Source organism: Ips typographus, linkage group LG5 (assembly GCF_016097725.1).
Source record: "Ips typographus isolate SLU linkage group LG5, UJ_Ityp_2.0, whole genome shotgun sequence".
Lineage (NCBI taxonomy): Eukaryota > Metazoa > Arthropoda > Insecta > Coleoptera > Curculionidae > Ips > Ips typographus.
The window spans coordinates 5,031,021-5,050,721 of NC_138426.1; the positions used below are offsets into that span (position 1 = coordinate 5,031,021).

The following is a 19,701-nucleotide window of genomic DNA, read 5'->3' on the forward strand; positions in this document are numbered from 1 at the left end:
AAAAATATGTACGCCACTATTTTTCCATAAAATGCAAATCAGTTCTGAATTCCTCATTCAATTTTGAAGAGAAAAGCTATCTAGTAACATTTCGTTACACCTTTTTGTTTTCCAGAAAACAAATAAAAAATATGATAATGTACTCATAAAATCTATACTAAATCATCGACTTTGTTTATTATTCAATTTTTTCTGACTCCCCTTTTCCAACATTTCTCTGCTATTTATTCTAACGCATTGCGATTCCTTAGTCAATTCAATTTCTTGATTGCTTGTCTAAGCACTTGGATCATTGTCGGAACAATTGATGACGACTTATTGCTGACTGGCTATTGCAACACCTTAGCTAGCTTCCGTTCTAAAAAGTTCAATTGCTTACTTTTCAATTTGAGTGGTCATCGACTTCTTTCGGTCAATGGTTGACTTTCTGCTGACTAAGTAATTAACGAAAATTTACTTGTGACATTATTGTGCTACTGTGTTTTTAATATTTTGAGCTAAAACGTTTCTTAAAGTGCTTTTAACATGGAGATTTCTGAAGACGCAGATGTTACTTGTCACGATCTGAGCTGCGAGCTGTTGCAGAGATCGCGGAAGAACTGTAAAAAGTAAGTCCAGATATGACCAAAAGCATATTGACATTCAACCGGGTGGTAAGTACTCACTTTTCACCCCGGTGGAAAGTAACAGCAGGTAACTCTCACCTTTCCACCTGGTTTACACATAAGAAATAACGTTATTACATACATGGTTGAAAATAAATATATTGATTTGCAGAAATGCCTGTAAATTTACAAACACGGTCCAATAATGATAAGCACATTTTTTTAACTATAAAATCGATGAATGTGAACTTTAGATCGCCTGACACTCTACATCCAAGAGTTCTGTCGTTTTAAAGCAAAATCGATGGTTTAAAAAAAATATTTTTGGTTTTATTTACTGACATAAGTATAGTTTTACAGATTTGATTTGAATTTTAATTATGGTTTCAATGTGAAAGCAAGTGTTGATTGTGTGACCTGACTACCTATTTTTTTAAGGTAATATTTTTGCGTTAGTATAGACGTGTGACGTTAACAACATTCTGTATCATAGATCTGATGATGGCTTAAGAGCCGAAACCGGTAACCGGATTAAACATTTTGTGGCAACGACTTATTTTTTCTCTTCCCTTTCCTGAGTAAAAAAAATATGGGCAACTTTGAGGATTGGAACAACTTTATATAACTTCATTGTTGTGATATATTCACCGAAAAAAAAGTTTTTAGAAAAATTACTACCCAAAATTTATCCCAAACCATACTTGTTATAAATCATTTTAAAGGGAAAAAAATAATCTTTCTGATGAGGTAAAAATAAAATATGACTCGTATTAAAAGTAAAATTTTAGTTCAGAACTCAAAAAATTGTGAATCTATAAAAGTAATATTACCATAATCGTAATTTACGTAAAAATGTTCCTAAATAATGTAAAAGCTATTTTCACCAAACTCTCATAATAACGAAGTTACAGGGGCTTGTTCAAAATGTCAAAAATTCAAAAATTGACAATTACAAGAAAATAACCGGCTTTTTGATTTTTAAATTTCTTAACGGTTCTGGCAGTTTCCATATAAAAAGAAGCAAATTAGGTCACCCTGTACAATATACTATTATGGTCGGTGTCAATAGCAACGACCGAAAAAAAAAATACAGGAAAAAAAGGAAATTACCACTCATTGTGACATCTGTTATTTGTACGGTTCCTGGTTATGAATTCTTGATGTGACCATTGGGCACCATTTGCCCTATTTTATTTTCGCGTTTCTGACAGAACTCAGTTTATTAGATTTAGATTTAGACTTATTTATTTAACCACAATATACATGAAATGTATGCGCAGCAAGTCATCTTAAATAATTTCTACAATCTACAATATAACAAAACACTTACGGATAAAACTTAAACATGCATATACAAATATAAAATAACATGCAAAACTAACAATGACTTTTGAAAAACATAATTAAAATATTCCTCTTCCGAATAGAAAGAAGCGTCAATAAAAAACCTGCTTGATCGGCCTCTCAAAAGCACAACCCTCCAATGTCCTGATGCAATCAGGAAGCTTATATCGTAAGTTAGGACAATTTTTAGCAGAGACTTGAAGTCGCTTGCGAGGTAAACTCAATAAATTAGCGTTTCTGGTGTTAAACTAATGTACTTGAGAGTGCATCGTGTAAAGCGATTTATTCTTATGAATTTCATTTATGCAGCCCAACATATACCAGGTGTCCAAGAGCACCCTGGACATAGGAGATTAACATGGGAAAACGGTTTTGATTTTTTTACGCCTGTACGGTTCATTTAATGGAAAAACGCTTTAGATAAAAGTTGTAGAGCACATTTTCGGCTATCAACCTGTAATTTTTTCAATACCGTAGATTTGACCATTAAGACGAAAAACGGATCTAAAATTCGGAAATTTTAAATCTCGCGCCAAGCGGTCGTTAAGGAAAGTTTATATCCGGTCGTGCTACTAACCTTTCAAAATCATAACAAATCGCTGTCAGTCATTCTGTTATCAAAACATTCAAAAGAAGCTTATTTAGTAGTAATTTTGAGTTACTACCCGCATAATGCGAAGAAAATAAAAATAAATCGTGATAAAAACACTTTATCAGTAGCCACAGCCCAAAAATCTGGTAAGTTGCGTTCATAACCTCATTCAATGTCTCTACGAAACTTATTTACTTTGTAGCAAAATTCTTAAAGAAAACAGTGGTTTTGCTTGCAAATATTTAATGAGGACGACCGAATCGCCTATCTCAAGCCTCTTCATAACACTACCAAACGATTTAAAGTGATAAAAACAGTGGACAATGAAGCCAGATCTTTGAAGATAAGTTTCCTACTGTACAGGGACAACAACAAAGGGGCCAAATACTTCCTTCAAAAGTGGTGTGATTTAGCCTCAATGTGCTTAACTTCATGGACTATCATCAGCGAGGGTATCGTGTTTCTGAATAAAACTACCCGTCTTATTAAACACGATGGATACTGACTGTCGATGTTTCTAAATAAGGAGTCAGGGCAATTCACTTTAACAAGTTTATTAACAACGAAAACGGCTTTTTACATTAAAGACCACCAAGAAAAGTATATAAAATCTTTCTGTACCGCATGCACCTTTTTTCTCTCCAGACTGATTTGTTGGGCCTTAAAACAGGATTCTGACGCATGTTCTCCAAAACAAAATATACACCCAGTTGTATTAGTGTTTAAAAGGTCCAAACCTGTTGGTTTGCCTCCACTCCTATCCTTGGTACGCTTCTGGACATTTCTTTCCCCTTTGGACTGTCCTGAACTTCCTGCTAGGCCAAAAGCCTCAGTTGCCCTGTTGATTCGCTCTTCATTCTCGACTTCTCGCCTTAGGAAAGCCATTAGTCCTTTTAGTCGCTGTTCTAGGGGTGTCAGTGTTGGATCATCTTCTCTACATGTGTCAAAACTTGCTGAACGCTGCCAAGCACGTAACAATTCTGGAGATAAACATGATTCAATTAAAGGGAATAACATGGCTGAACATTTATCTGAAGTGACTCCCAATGTTTCTAGAGCTCTTAACTGGGTTTCTAACCTGTCATAGAGTACACAAATATCCATCTTACCTGGTGAAGATGTGTTGGACACTATTAGTTTTAGCAACTCTCTTATATATACCTCAATTTGAAGATCTTCTCGTCCAAACCTATTTTTCATGCTCTCAATGATTTTATAGTAATTGTCCCCCATAGCTGGATAACTCTCCACCAGTTGTCTTGCCCTACTTCCAGGCAATGTGGCTTGAAACAGGTACTCTATCTTGTCACTATTATCAATCGAAGGATCATCATGAATCTTGGAAAACTGACCCCAAAATGCTAACCAATCTCTAATACTCCCATCATAATGTTTGAATTCAATTCTTGGCAATTCAAATCTACGTTTACTTACGTTTAACGGCTGACTAGTAATTGCAGTTGGATTACTTAATTGGGAGATATTCTCCAAAAAACCATTCACTTTTACTTTAAGTGCGGTAAACTTCCTGAGATATTCATCCCGGCCCTGTACTTCAGCTTCCAACTCCCTCTCATCAGCTTCCTCCAACAAAAGCTCAAAAAACTCACCCTCTACTACTGATAGGGTTTCAAACTTGGCTTGCAGCATGTCCCAAGAAATACGAATGCCATTATCATCTGGGCACACTTCACATAGACGAGCCTCAAGTTCATTGGCGGTACGCGTAAAGTTACTGCGTAAAACGGTACGACTTTTCTTCTTACTTTCAACATTAGGTGCCATCTCAAACCCGATACAATATCTCCAGCAGTTCAAATAACAACACAAAGGGAACCCGGTAAAAGTTTGATAGGCCTACACTGTCTCTGGTCACTGGCTGAGCTGTTTTCTTTCCAAGAACATCAGTAAAGCCCCTTATGAACATTAACCATCAACAGTCCTGTCACGGTCGCCACAAATATCGCGTTTCTGAATAAAACTACCCGTCTTATTAAACACGATGGATACTGACTGTCGATGTTTCTAAATAAGGAGTCAGGGCAATTCACTTTAACAAGTTTATTAACAACGAAAACGGCTTTTTACATTAAAGACCACCAAGAAAAGTATATAAAATCTTTCTGTACCGCATGCACCTTTTTTCTCTCGAACTCGAACATACATAATTAGGTTAGGTACACAACTCATCTCTTCTTCTCTGGACAAAATCGAATACCCAACAGAGGGTCTTCACCAGTGTTGCAACTAAAACTTAAAATGATTCAGTGTTGATATCTGACTTAAATCTCAAAAGTTGATGTGCCTGTGCCTATGAAATGTGAATAATCATAAACTGGCTATAAAACCTCTGAGAAACCCCTTCTAGGAACAGAATATGGACTTACACAGTCAAATTATCAGTCAGGTGACAAAAGTTTTTGTATATGGGTAGGTCTTGTCGAAAAACCAACTTTTCAATTGAGCTATCTACATGAGCTGTTCTATTCTAGGTTTATTAACATTATAATTGTGTTCTTTTTTTCCACACACTCAATTGTTCCAAATAAAATTTTGTACACTGATTGTATTAATTATTTATTCACACTTCAAGGTACGGTATACACTTTTTTCAAGTGAAAAGCTTAGGTACAATAGGTGGCACAGAAAACTGGTCTTGCCACATAAACAGTGATTGTTCCACTGTTGAGTGGGTGAACCTGTCACCATACAAGCTATGCTAAAAACAACTTTGTCTTACTAACCTAATGTTTGTTTGGATAATAGTGGAGTTCCAAATTAGCAAAGGTAGGTGAAATGTAGTGATTGAAAGTCTCTAAAGAGAAACAATTTGCTTCTAATTCAATACACCATTTGACAGGACATACCTTTACTAATCAAATGTGAACTCGAGTTACACATTACTTGCAAATAAACTATTTTTGGTTAGTAGACATTTTACAAGTATCCTTGTAGGTGAATGATGTTCAAGTTAACTAATGGAGCTAATTAAATATCAATACTTACCTTACCCTGTAAAGATGGGAAAAAACATTGACAATCAGTTATAAAAAATGCCTTTTTATTAACATCATACAATGTAAAACCACTTAAACACTATGGTGTGTTGATAACACTACAAAACAGAAGGATACAATAAAACTATCAGTCACATAGGTCACTAAATTGCATCACTTTTGAGGGAAGTATTTACCCTCTTTTGTGGTCCCTGTATAGTAAAGCAACTTATCTTCAAACATATGCAGGCCTTTCTATTCTAGTCCATTGTTTTTATCACTTTAAATCGTTTGGTAGTGTTATGAAGAGGTTTGAGATAGGTGATTCGGTCGTCCTCATTAAATATTTGCAAGCAAAACCAGTGTTTTCTTAAAGAATTTTGCTACAAAGTAAATAAGTTTAGTAGAGACATTGAATGAGGTTATGAACGCAACTTACCAGATATTTGGACTGTTGCTCCTGATAAAGTGTTTTTATCACGATTTATTTGTATTTTCTACGCATTATGTGGGTAGTAACTCAAAATTATTACTAAATAAATTTGTTTTGAATGTTTTGATTACAGAATGACTGACAGCGATTTGTTATGATTTTGACAGGTTGGTAGCACGACCGGATATAAACTTTCCTTAACAACTTAATGAATGTTAACTAATTAACTTCCTTAATGAATTTTAGATCCGTTTTTCGTCTTACTGGTCAAATCTACGGTATTGAAAAAATTACAAGTTGATAGCCGAAAATGTGCTCTACAACTTTTATCTAAAGCGTTTTTCCATTAAATGAACCGTACAGGCGCAAAAAAATCAAAACCATTTTCCCATGTTAATCTCCTATGTCCAGGGTGCTCTTGGACACCTGGTATGTCGATGGAAATGTTAAGACTTTCAATGTCCTAAAATGCTGTCTGCAAGAATCTCTAGGTCCAAGCCTCAACATGGTTCGGATCGCTTTTCTTTTGGAGCCGGAAGATTCGAATAAAATGATCGGAGCCACCCCAAAGTGTTATACCATACTGAATTTTCGAGTGGAACCATGCAAAATATGCAGTTCTTAGGACTTCTAGTTCTAATGTCTCTCTCAGATGTCGCAACATAAATATGACGGTGGCAAGTTTATTGGAAAGGCAGTCAATATGCGCAATCCAACTCAGACGATCATCAATAGTCACTCCCAACAATGAGACGGTATTAGGAGTGTAAACTAGTAGTCCATAGTCACCCAGTGGAGTTGTAGTAGATAGGGGTAGCTGAGTAACACACAATCTTCTCCACAAAAAATTTATTGGTCTTTAAACCTTCAAAAAACGCCCAACATGATTCGAGAGCAGTAGCTACTTAACATCAGGGTTGTACTAAACAGCATATTAGCTGGCTGTCATTTTAAACAGGGGGACAGCAAACCTGGGGTAGTGTTATGAAAAAAATATATAGAGTGAAGTAGAAATCCATGTTACTTGCAGTGGAGGTGAAATCGTAAAAGTGGTGAAAAAACACGCAACCTTCTCCACAATATATTTATTAAACCCTCAAACTAAGGTAAAGATCAGAAAAAATAAAAAAATTTTTTCGCTTGCTGTCCAGAACAACAGCCACAATGCATGCCATTATTGGAAATGTCAGTGTGTATAGTTTTGATCCTGTTTTTGAGTACCTACGCAGTAAGTTTAGTTTTATTAGATATTTAGCGATGTTTGTAGAAAAAATATTGTATGTATTACGCGCACAATGTGACTCGAATGATTGCTGCGCTCCAGTTTGTGTCGCGCAGCAAACGTCATTCTCACAGCATAAAAGTCATACTTTTTGCGCTTAATACATAAATAACTATTAAATGGGTTTTTTGAAATGTTTTATCCTGAAAAACTATTTTTTCAAAACACTACCCTAGGTTTGCTGTCCCCTTGTTTAAAATGATAGCCAGCTAATATGCTGTTTAGTAAGCTGATGATGAGTAGCTGCTGCACTTGAAACATGTTGGGCGTTTTTTGAAGGTTCTAAGACCAATATATATTTTGTGGAGAAGAATGTGTGTTACTCAGCTACCCCTGTGACAGTATTACCCTTAGACACGTTGTCCGAAGTAGGAAGAATCAACTCATTAATGTGATTTAAGTCTAATTTATTATTAGAAAACCAAGACTCGACTCTCGTTTGCACCTCCCCAGAACGAAACAATAGCTCCGTGAGTATAGCCCCGCTAGACATAACGGTTCAGCAAACAGTTAACAATTGGTTGGCATTACATACTCTGAAAAATCAATCAAAATCGCAATCAAATGGTTTTGAAACGTCTTAAGGAGATAACCACACTTGATCGCCTCTTTCGCGCCCCTTAAACAGATATACAGAAGCGCAACGCTTGCACAGTTGACCTCGCAGGCAGAAACCCGAACTGCTCTGTGCAAAAGAACGGCACCTCAAGCAAATAATCAAGAATTAAGTCCTTTAAGTTAATTTCAATTATTTGCCAAATATAAGAATAATTGAAATCGGACGGTAATTACGATATTTAAGTCCGATTTCGATCCTTTTTTAAATATAGGAATTACTTTAGCACGCCTAAACTGCGTGGGAAAAACAGAGAGTGTTGTATAGATGTGATAAGAGAGGTATCAAGAAACATTCAGTATTTTTGACTGACGCGTTATTAAAATTATAAATATCTAAACACGAAAAACTTTTCAACTTTGTAATGGCATGGGATAACATTTCATATGTTATGTAAGGAAAGTAGAAAGAGTGTTGACTAACAGACGCCCGCATATCATTCACCGGGTTCTGCACAAAAAGGTTATCCAACAAAACGTCAGTCACAGTGGCAAAGTGTAACTTCAAACTCTAACAATCCACCGCATTCAAGTTGTAATCCAATACATTTCTATTAAGTTCATAGTTAATCATCTTCCATGAGGCTTTATTTTTATTGTTAGATTGGCCGATAAAGTTATTGAAGGTCGTTTGCCTTGCCACTTAAATTTCCTTATCTTATTGTAACAGAAATTACACTATGTTCCGTTACCAGAAGATCGGCGATTTGAGGCCATGATGTGGGTATAAATACAGCTTGAAATGCACGTACAGATAGATCACTGATGGTTAGTCTGGGTACGCCTCTTGTGTAACGTAAACGTGGAGTATTAGGTAACCAAGTTACACACCCGAGTATCAGCCCTAGCAAAGGAAATAGTGTGGGCGAGCAGCAAGATTTGCCGTACCTACTTACCTCCCATTGCTAGTACCACAACGTCATACCCATCCCCGTTTTGCAGACGCAGTTAACGACAAACAAAAGAAAAGGGAATGAATAAATTGTACAATTTGAGATCCGAAAAGACCGACAGTCTGTTTAAACCAGAAGCTCAAGTGTAGGGGACACACGGAGCCAAGAACCAGAAGAAAGTGATAAAAAAGAAGAAAGACAGAGCGAGAACGAAGAATCGGAGAACGAAGACAACGTAACAATACGTGAACCGACACACCCCGAAGGGATGTTGTTGTTGTTTGGTGAAGCGGGGGGCTATTTAGGCCAGGTATACGCATAGTCCTCAGATGGACCCGTCGCGTCCCGCTAGCCGGAGCTACAGTAGTCCCGTTGATTCAAAGAATCTAACGATGCTGGTCGGATGCAGCTCCCTTAGTTCCCTGTGACACAGCGTTGGCTGTCCCAGGTAGGTGTGACGAAGGCGAGAAAAGGCGGGGCAGTCACTAAGTACATGCCCCGGTGTTTCTTCGTCCTCCAAGCAGCCTCTGCAGGCCGGGTCTTCGTGAATTCCCAGTCTGTGCATATGCCGCGCCAGGTGACAGTGACCTGTCATTAGACCAGTCACCGTTCGTAGTAGGTAGTAGTAGTAGGTCTAGCAGAAGTTTAGTTCGTTGGGGGCACGGACCAGATATTAGGTCCTTTGCCTGTCTCATGCCGGGAGCAGTTGCCCAACGTTGCTGAAAGAGTTTTCCAGCCATGCCTTTTATTGAGCGGACCGCCGTGCTATAGGAGATCCCCACACTAGGTTCAGGTCCCGAGAGCGGTTCCCTAGTTCCAAGGCCGGCAGGTCTGTCAGAGTCCATGTTGACGGAGACACCCATGTGTCCCGGCACCCACGCGAGGTATACCCCGCCGCCCCGAGAGAGGGCCTCCAAGGTACTTTTACACTCCATTACCAGCTTGGACCGCACCTCATCGGCCTCAATGTACCTGTACTGTCGGAGCAGATAACTGATCTGTCATCCCTCTTCGGGTCGGATAGGAGAACCCGCCCTCACACAAGGATGGCATATACTTCAGCCTGAAAGACTGTAGTGTAACTACCGAGAGCGATACTCTGTGACAAGCGTCTGGAGCCGGCAAAAACGCCGGCCCTCGCGCGTCCTGCTAGCAACGATCCATCTGTGTACCAGACGTCGCTATTCCGGAGGAATTCCGGTCCGTAATCGGCCCCCCACTCTTCTCTATCAGGAACTATGACTTTGAAGAGATTTGAGGGCACGAGCTTGGAGATCTGATGATCGCCTGGCATCAGTAGGAGCGGACACTGGTCTGTGGCCCAGTCCCATATCCTGCCGTGCCCAAATGAGCAGGCTTGTAGTTGGCCGCCCACGTGCAGCCTGTAAGCTGCGCGCGTGGCCTCCATTCTCACGCACAGTTCGAGGAGCATGAGGTTTAACATCACCTCCAGGGCCCTAGAGGGAGTGGTCCTCATTGCCCCTGTCACCGCCAGACAAGCCGCTCTTTGAACTTTGTCCAGTTGAGCGGTTGCTGAACTTTGCTCTACACAGGGCTACCACCGTAAGGTGGGCCCCGTAGGTAATTATGGGCCTGACTGCGGTGCAGTAGAGCCAGTAGAGCACCCTGGGATTTAGACCCCAGGTGCCACCAACAGCCCTCTTACAGGCCCATAGTATATTCATGGCCCTCTTGCCCCTGGAAGCAAGATGATCACCCCGAAGGGATAATCAGGGAATTAAAAGCGCACACCTGCACAATGGCAAACACTACAATTTCTACAGTAGAGACTCGGGAAAAGACGCCTGCTTTACCACAGTTCAACAGCCCCCGACGTTCAACCCTTGCACAGATTCAGCACAATCATTCATAGCAACCTACGATCAATTGGCAGTGGCTAACAATTGGAATGACGCCCTAAAAATTCTATACTTTCACTTCTTCTTGCAGGAGACTGCAAATATTTGGTACGCAGAATACAAGGAGGGCCACCCTGACAGTAACTGGCCCTTATATGTCAGGCTTTCAAAACCGAGTTCTGCGACGATAACAGCAGCCTGCGACTACTTTCAAAGGTTCGAGAAAGAACACAGGGACCCTTAGAACCTACCAAGAATTACTTTTACGACCCAAGTGTCTTCTATGAATGATACAAGCGGGAAGTCGATTTTGGAGAATTCCAGAAAATCTTTCAAAACGGATTAACAACGGAAACAAGGGCTAGATATTACTGGCACACGCATTTTTTACTGACGCACCCCCCGCCTCAAAGGCGTTATTTTGCCACAAAGTCACGTTAAAATAGACCAACATTCTACTGCTGCGAAAAAATTGGCCACTTTGCCATAGTCTCCAGAATAGTCCAGAAGCAGGCCGCAGCCCCCAAACTTTAAGGGGTGGCGAAACAGAGTCCCGTCACCCTCTCTACTTGAGGTCCAACGTGCAACAAAGTTTTCACAATTAACGTGATACTAAATGGGTACTTCATACCGTCAATAATAGACACAGAGGCAGAGCTCAACATAGTAAGCAACCGCTTAATAAGAAATACGAGTAAAATTATGAAACAACCTACTCTGCTTCTCACAGCAGCAAATTCCGAGCCTAGGGGAAACAAAGACATCACTTGAATTAGTAGGGAGTTACGTAGGAAGATGGGATATATGAGGTCTATACTGGAAAACTCACCACAGCTACTCATCGTGGGTATGGAATTCTTGGAAAATACAAAAGCTACAATTAACATGGCAAAGAAAACACTAACATTGTCACGTTAAGGGGTACAGGGAAGAAAACTCAGGAATCTACAGATAATCCACTTTATTTAAGAAATTTAAGAAATTACAACAGTTACAATGTCCTTACTCCCAGATTGCCAAGACGGCGTAGATCATGATGGGGGATGCTGGACAGAGGAGGTAGGATTCATGGAGGGCAAACGCTTTAGCGGTTATGAAAGAACCCTAGACTCTTGTCCGAGGGCATTCACCGTGCCGGTAAAGACGTTACCTACTACAAAAGGGAGGTAAGTAGGTACGGCAACTCTTGCTACTCGCCCACACTATTTTCTTAGCTAGGGCTGATACTCGGGTGTGGCACTTGGTCACCTAATGCTCCACGTTTACGTTACACAAGAGGCGCATCCAGACTAACCCAGAGAGTACGTGCTTTTGAAGCTGTATTTATACCCAAATCATGACCTCAATTCGCAGTCTTGTTTACATTGACATTGTACTGGGGGAGACCGAGGTAGGATTTGGTAAAGGAACATAGTGTAATTTCTAGAAAAATGAGAGAGGCTAACCTTACGCTAAAACCCAGTAAATGCGAGTATCTGCAGGAACAAGTAAGAATACTAGGCTACACAGTAAGTGGAGAAGGCATGTACCCCGAAGAAGAGAAATTGACATAGATTGAAAAATTCCCAACGCCGAAGAAAACTAAAGAGCTTCAAAGTTTTCTGGGTTTATGCAAATTCTATAGAAAATTAAGCTTGACCCCTGCACGAAGCCACAAAGAAAAACAAGTTTCGTTGGTAAATAGAACAAGAGGAAGCATTGCACAGAAGGCATGGGGGCAGTCCTACTGCAGGAAGGTGAGGAAAAGCAAAACAACCCCATAGTGTACATAAGCAGGTCACTGTCGAAAGCTGAGAGAAACTACTCTATAAGCGAATTGGAGCTACTAGCATTATTTAAGAAAGACCTGTGATAATAGTTACCGATCATCATGCACTATGCTGGATCCATAACATAAAAGACCATTCAAGCCGGTTAGCACGTTGGGCACTCAAGTTGGCCGAGTTCGACTACTCGGTGGTATATAAAAAAGACAGCAAACACCAAGACGCCGACTGTCTATCTCGCAACCCCGCACTGCACATAGATAACGTGGAAATTGAGGAAATAGATGACGTGCTCACCTTCACCATCTCGACGGTGAAAATAGGCGAACTCCAAGACAAGGACAAAGACTTAAAGGAACTAAAAGAAGCAATACTAGACCCAAACACTAGCAACTGCAGAGCCATAACGCGACGTAAGGCAAAGAATTTTAGGCTGAAAGACAATATTCTCTACAACGCCACCACAGATAAAGACGGTTTAGTATACGCACTAGTAATACCACGGACACTAAAAGAGGAAGTACTATGGGAAGCCCACAACGCTTCCACAAGTGGACACATGGGCATGAGTAAAACCCTGAGTAGACTCAGCCCAAAATACTACTGGGACAATATAGTGAAAGACGTATACATCCGGGTGTGCAGGAATTGTCAGGCGAGAAAGGGGCCTTCAAACAGGAAACCCTTGGGGCTACTCCAGTCCATTCAGGTAGGACAAGTGTTCTACCAGCTGGGGATAGACCTGTTAGTGCCTTTTCGGAAAAACAGCCAGGGACACCATCGTGGTGGGAACAGACTATGCGACGAGATATGCAGTAATGGCAGCTTTACCCAAAGGCAGGGCCAATGGCGAAATTCTTGCTGGAAAAAGTACTATTAATACACGGCATACACCGCACTATTCTGAGCGACAGAGGAAAGGTGTTCTAGTCAGAAATAGTGCCAGAGTTACAGCAAATAATGAATATTCAAAGCACCTTTGGAAGAACAGCACCACGGCTTATCACATGGTCATGCAATGGCCCTACGGAAAGGCTAAACAAAACACTAGCCGACATGCTGTCCCTATATTGTAACACGGAACAAACTGACTGGTATTCATACCTACCCTTTGTCACGTTCGCCTACAACACGGCAAAGCAAGAGACTACGCAATTCACGCCCTTTGAACTAATATTTGCAAGAAGCCCAACCCTACCTTTAGACGCAGCACTTCTAGACAATGAAGCAAGCTCAAATGTCAAGGAACTAAGGGAAAAAGCGTTACTAATAAGAGAACTAGCCGTAGATAACATACAGAAGAAACAAGTAAAGGATAAGGAGTTGTACGATAACAAACATAGAGAAGGATAGTATAAAGTTGGAGACAAAAAAGTGGTTTGGGCCGTACAGGATTACGAAAAAAGTACGCGAGGTAAATTACGAAGTAAAGAAAGAGGGTGGTAGAAAAACAGATGTTGTGCACATAGCCAGAATACTACCATTCTACGACGAGTGGACACTAGGGGAAATAGCAGAAGAGCAACAAGTGAGCGATGACGACGAAGGACACAGGGCACCGAAATCCTCGTAGATAATATTAAGGCAGGACGTTTTTTCCAGGTACTGCTCGGCAAACTCCTAACACGTGGAGGTAAAAGCAGGGGCCACCTGGAAGGAACTACCAAGTACAATCATTTACGAAAGCACTATCCCGTTAACCTATGTGATACCCTGGTCAGAACCGAAAGTAAACCCGGCACCAAGAAGAAGCCACCAGGAAAAGTGCATCAAGGGTAACCAGAGCTCCATCTGTCAAGCTAGGAGGAAACATTTGAGAGACTTGGGGGATGCAATAGATGAAGAAATGAGGTTGCACAGGGCAAATTGGTACTCAGATGAGGTACCACCAAAATCACTAAGAGCAAAACGCACGTTTTCACTGGGGGTTCGTAGCAGATGGCTTGAACTATTGTTGCTGTGTCGCAACACAAGAAAAAATGGACTCCATGTCCATGAAAGAAAGTAAACTGGAGGCCCATATAACGGCCCTCCGCGACAGTATGGGGGAGGCCCTGAAGTCATTAAGTTTACTCTCGAAGGAACAAAAATGGTGCCAAGAAAAAACAAATCGGGCAATAAGGACAACGGAAACCAGGATTCACAGTTTGGAGGAATTCCTGAATAAAGAACAGCTAGGGAATAAATGGGTGTCAGGCGTGATTCAAACCAACATGAAAGCAAATCTGGGAACAGCTACCAAAATTATTCTTCTACTGAATAGAATAATGCAAAGCCAGGCAGCACTCCAAGAGTGAAGGCAAAAATAAATTCCCAAGGCACTAATAAAACCAGAGACACTACTATCAGATTTGAGAAAAATAGGGGAGGAAATAAAGAAAAATGGGTTTGAACTTGCCATATCAATCCAACAGTTGTCATCATACTTCCGTTTACCCATCAGTGAATGCACATTCTCTGAAGGCTGCTGGTGGTGCATGTAAAAATAACACTAATGCTGCGGGGCAGTCAATGGCTACGTCTCCATTGGCATGGGAAAGTCAAACGTGCACAATTAGACATTAACCATTAATGATGGCAGTAGCCACCACAGGATCCCGAACAGTACTAAAGGAATTAACAGGCATTGCACTCCACGAATGTAAACCATACCAGAATAGGCTGTACTACTTACCGAGGTTCTGGGGAGATCAAACACAAGGCCCTTCCTGTGCATGCAAATGGTTCCATGGGGCTTCGGTTGAAGACATTTCGGAACACTGCCCAATGCACTGCCACCAGTCAAGCCTCATGATTATTTCAGAAGTCGGGTCAGAAGAATTCTTGCTGACACACCCTAAACCTAATACAACGATAATGTGCCCCCAAGATACTTCTAACCTACAAAATAGTAGATACTAAATCTACCAGGGGCATTGAAAATAAAACTACCTTGCCAATGTCAGCTAAATGTGAACGAAGAAACCATGATCCAAAAACGCTTTTCTTGCAAATCCGACAAGTCGTGCCTCCATCAAGCACATTTTACCGGCCGCATGGACTAACCTAAAAACATTCGTACTTAATCCTACGAATAACCATGCATATCTACCTACCTTTCACAATTTTTCTGAATGCCTGAACAGCAATTCGACAACAAACCTACCACATTTTAATATGTCTTCCGAAAAAACGCTGAGGCAGGCGTTAGAATAAAATTGGGAAAAAATCCCAACAACCAACATTGTCGGGGTGCACAGCGAAAATCACTCCTTCATGTTTTTATGGAACATCACCTTGTCCCTAGCTGTAATATATCTACTTCTTAGAAGACCGGCCATAATGGCGCTCGCCCATGCGGTACCAAAAAGTTCATCGACCATAACAGTACCTAATCCAGAAACAACCAGCTCCTGGTTGCTCATTTTTACCTGGTCTTCAGGGGCGCTAGTAATCACAGTTCTCATATACAGTGAGGAAGCGCAGGTTGGAACAAATTCATTTAAAATTAAGGGTTTTGTTTTTTGGAAATACGCTCTTTCACGTCGATTGTTATTTTTGTATGCGGTTTTTTATGGTAAATGCATGTATACAATTAGCGGCCCAAAAATAAGTTTATTTTAATAAAAAGGTAGCCCAAATAAGTGATTTATTTCTTGATGAAATGTGATTTATCCACATTAATAATGATTTTATAATCACGGTGTCTCTGAAAAACTTGCCTGAGGTGCTGTAGATGCTGCTTGCGATTTGTTGAAGCTATTAAGATATCATCAATATAACAATAAACAAAACCTAAACCACGCAAAACTTCATTCATAAAACGTTGGAAAGTTTGAGCAGCATTGCATAGACCAAAAGTCATCCTGTTAAACTCAAAGAGCCCAAAAGGTGTGATAATGGCTGTTTTTGGTCGATCTTCAGGAGCTATAGGGATTTGGTGATAGGCTCTAAAAAGATCAATAGTTGCAAACACCCTACCCCCAACCCTATCCATGTAATCTGTGGGCAAAATCTTGAATATGAGGGATTGGATATTTATCTGGCACAGTGATGCTGTTTAGCTTCGGTAATCTCCACAAGGTCTCCAAACCCCTGTTTTCTTTGGCACCATGTGCAATGGACTTGCCCACTCACTACTGGAAGGAGTGCAAATCCCTTGTTCGACCATAAATTCAAACTCTGCTTTGGCAATCTTGAGTTTTTCAGGAGTTAGGCGGCGTGGTCTTTCTGCAATAGGACCACCTTCGGTTGTAATGAAATGTTGGACGTTGTGTTTTGGATTTGAGCCCAAGGTTGAAGGTCTGGTGATATCTATATACTCATTTAAAAGATTTTGAATAACAGAGTCATTCCCAACAGTAAGAATGCTGGAAATCCGAGAATGGGAGGTGCCAGCTGGACATCCAAGTTTGGTGGAACTGTCAATAGCCTTCTATTTCTAAGGGCTATCAACAGTCCAAAATGTTCGATGAAGTCAGCTCCTGTAATAGCTTGAGAAACATTAGCAATTATGAATACCCACTTGAATGAACGACGAAGGTTGAGGTCCAGTGTCAAAAGCTTTTCTCCAAAAGTGTCAATGATTGTATTGTTAGCAGCATACAATTTGAATTTTGAGGTTGAAGGAAATTTCTGTCTTGTCATTGACTTTGGAAGAACAGAAGCAGCCGATCCAGTATCAATCAAAAATGGCAGACGATGGTTAATTTGAACTGCATCACCACCACCAACCGTCGTAACATGAGGCGATGCAATTAGTTTCCCTGTTGCTTGTTGGACACGCGAAGTTTCCAGGAACAGGACTTCTCGAATCTTCTTGCTCTTGCGCCAAACTGATGATGATAAAAACGAATATTAGAATTTGAAAGAAGTTTTTATTAGGAAACCTGGCGTTCTAAACGGAGAACTGGCTCTATAAGGGCGCCTAGCTGAAAGTTTACGTGGCACTTCTTGGAAGAGGCGATCTTGGAGATCGACGTTACCAGCCAAGTTCTTCAAATGCTGCAAAAAGTGCGATAGTTTCTGATCCCCCAAAAGTTGACCTTTGAGCAGTCGTCGGATCTTGACTTGGTTAGATTATCCAAATGAAGCTAGAATTCTATTTTTAACCGCTTCGTACTTGTGAGTGTTTTGTGGTGGATTTCGCAAAATGTCCGCTATGAAAGGGAGAACAGTGGTATCGAGGTTAACAATTAAAAGATGGTACTTAATTTCATCCTTGGTAATCTTTGCGATTAAGAACGAAGACTCTATCTGAACAAACCAGATATCTGGTTCGTCTCTCCAAAATGGCGGGATTTTAACATTACTGGCGGTGAATACAGGCGCAGCGCCTTCGTTGGTTGGGACGTCTCCGTTCATTTCTGAATCCTGGGAGTAGACTTCCTGGTGTCTTCACAGTATGTCGCTCCTCAGATGCGATGATCCTAATGCCTCCACTATCACGTCGGGGTCACCAAATTGTGGGTATTAATATCCACAAATAAAGGGAGGCAGAAATGTAACAATACTTTTAATAAATGAACGTATAAACTGTTACAAAGGTGTGAATTAGAGTTTTGCGACTATCTGATGAACGCTCAAGTCTCTAACTGACAGTCAACAATAACAATTACGAAACGGTTGTGAACACGTCACTGATTCGAAGTCGGTCGTGCCGTGGAACTTCAGATAAACAAGGTTGGCCCCAGGTGGTCAGGGAAAGGCATCGTGACCGCCACACACTAACGGCAGTAACCCCATCTAGCGCACAGAACAAAATACGGGACCTGTATAAACACCAGCCAGCGAGAAGGTCAGACACTTCGACGATAGATGGCGATACCGAGGGGATCGACTGGCAGGGAGGTTTGTTACCCGTGAACTGAGTAGCGAGTAAAGCTGCTAAAACATCCAGACTTAATAGAACAACCCCTTAGGAGCGTAGCATAATGAATTGTTTACTTGTATTTTTTATATAAATAAAGGATTCGTTAGACCACATTAACCCACCTTGTAGCATGTAAGCTTGTATACATTTGTACAGTTGGGATGTTTTAGCGAACACTTTTCAGAGGAGGGGCATGTAACATAGAAATTACACTATGTTCCGTTAGCAAATCTTACCTCGGTCTCCCCCAGTACAATATCAATGTAAACAAGATCGGCGAATTGAGGTCATGATGTGGAAATAATTCAGCTTCAAAAGCACGTACAGATTCCCGATCTCTAGGTTAGTCTGGGTATGCCTCTTGTGGAACGTAAACGTGGAACATTAGGTGACCAAGTGCCACACCCGAGTATCAGTTCTAGCAAACGAAATAGTGTGGGAGAGCAGCAATAGTTGCCGTACCTACTTACCTCCCTTTGGTAGTACCACAACGTCTTTACCTGCCCGTTGAATGCCTTCGGGCAAGAGTCTAGGGTTCGTTCATCCCCGCTAAAGCGTTCGCCCTCCGTGAATCCTACCGCCTTCTCTGTTCAGCATCCCCCATCATGATCTACGCCGTCTTGGCAATCTGGGGGTAAGGACATTGTAACTGTTGTCTTAATTTCTTAAATAAAGTGGGTTACCTGTGGATTCCTGAGTTTTCTTCCCTCTGAGCTGCCCCTTAACGTGACAGTATTATTTAACGTCACATCAACTAAGCACAAACAACCAACTTAACAATAAACGTCACCGTGATTGTTAGACCGTATTCATATTATTTATCAAAAATTAAGAATTTCTAAGTGGATATCTAACAAAACATTTTGTATAAACCTCGGTCGTGAAATATTTATTTCGTTCTCAAGATTGTTGTTCCGGGCCGTAAGACGGCCTCAAATGCGAAACTTTCTTTCGGCCGAAAAAATAGCATTTTACGGCCTAGGTATACAAATAACTATTTTTTTCAAGCAGTCTAAAATATGCTTATTATTGACGTGTACTGCCGCAGTAGAAAGACTACATTATGTTACTAGTACAATAATGAATTTTCATTGTTTCATTTTTTTTTTTTTTTTTTGACGCATGAATGATGAATCGAGGTTATAAAACTTAAAATAATGGCCTTTAAAGTTTGAGTATGGTTTAGCAGCCATATTTTTCTATCCTATTTTGTAAATTGCACCGCTTATAAATTTTAACTTTTATTTAAAACTCTTCGATAGTTAGTTGAGATTCTGTCTGAAAAAATGCCAATAATAAATAGTTAGGTTCTACTAACTTTATTATTGGTGTATAGAAAAGAATCTTGATTTATGTAACCTAACCTCTAAATTTAAGGTGAGTCGGAAAAATTATAATCAAAGTTATTTCTTAAAACCAATTTTTTTAATAGCGCCTTAAAATTTTAGAGGTGTAATAATCAGTT

General features: G+C 40.4%; 2 protein-coding genes and 1 long non-coding RNA gene across 3 annotated transcripts; all 3 read right to left on the reverse strand.

Annotated features, from left to right (window-relative positions):
- Nucleotides 1-3,117: 3,117 nt before the first annotated feature.
- Nucleotides 3,118-4,326, reverse strand: LOC145729291 (uncharacterized). Its single transcript, XM_081979979.1, has one exon. The coding sequence runs from the start codon at nucleotides 4,324-4,326 to the stop codon at nucleotides 3,118-3,120; it is 1,209 nt and encodes a 402-aa protein (XP_081836105.1).
- A 1,259-nt stretch (nucleotides 4,327-5,585) lies between these two features.
- LOC145729144 (uncharacterized) lies at nucleotides 5,586-6,129 on the reverse strand. The gene is made up of 2 exons (XR_014178282.1): nucleotides 5,977-6,129; nucleotides 5,586-5,920 (listed from the first exon to the last, which is right to left on the reverse strand). It is a non-coding gene; the product is annotated as an uncharacterized LOC145729144 (long non-coding RNA).
- Nucleotides 6,130-9,118: 2,989 nt separating this feature from the next.
- Nucleotides 9,119-10,237, reverse strand: LOC145729292 (uncharacterized). Its single transcript, XM_081979980.1, has 3 exons — nucleotides 9,818-10,237; nucleotides 9,428-9,737; nucleotides 9,119-9,348 (listed from the first exon to the last, which is right to left on the reverse strand). The coding sequence occupies exons 1-3, from the start codon at nucleotides 10,235-10,237 to the stop codon at nucleotides 9,119-9,121; spliced, it is 960 nt and encodes a 319-aa protein (XP_081836106.1).
- Between the last annotated feature and the right edge of the window lie 9,464 nt (nucleotides 10,238-19,701).

Excerpts from the sequence above, each read along its gene's own strand:
- LOC145729291 (XM_081979979.1), bottom strand. The coding sequence starts at position 4,326 with ATGGCACCTAATGTTGAAAGTAAGAAGAAAAGTCGTACCGTTTTACGC.
- LOC145729292 (XM_081979980.1), bottom strand. The coding sequence starts at position 10,237 with ATGAGGACCACTCCCTCTAGGGCCCTGGAGGTGATGTTAAACCTCATG. Across the intron at positions 9,738-9,817 it reads CTACAGTCTTTCAGGCTGAA|TACAGGTACATTGAGGCCGA; the intron begins GTATATGCCATC and ends CTGCTCCGACAG. Across the intron at positions 9,349-9,427 it reads GGCAAAGGACCTAATATCTG|GTCACTGTCACCTGGCGCGG; the intron begins GTCCGTGCCCCC and ends GTCTAATGACAG.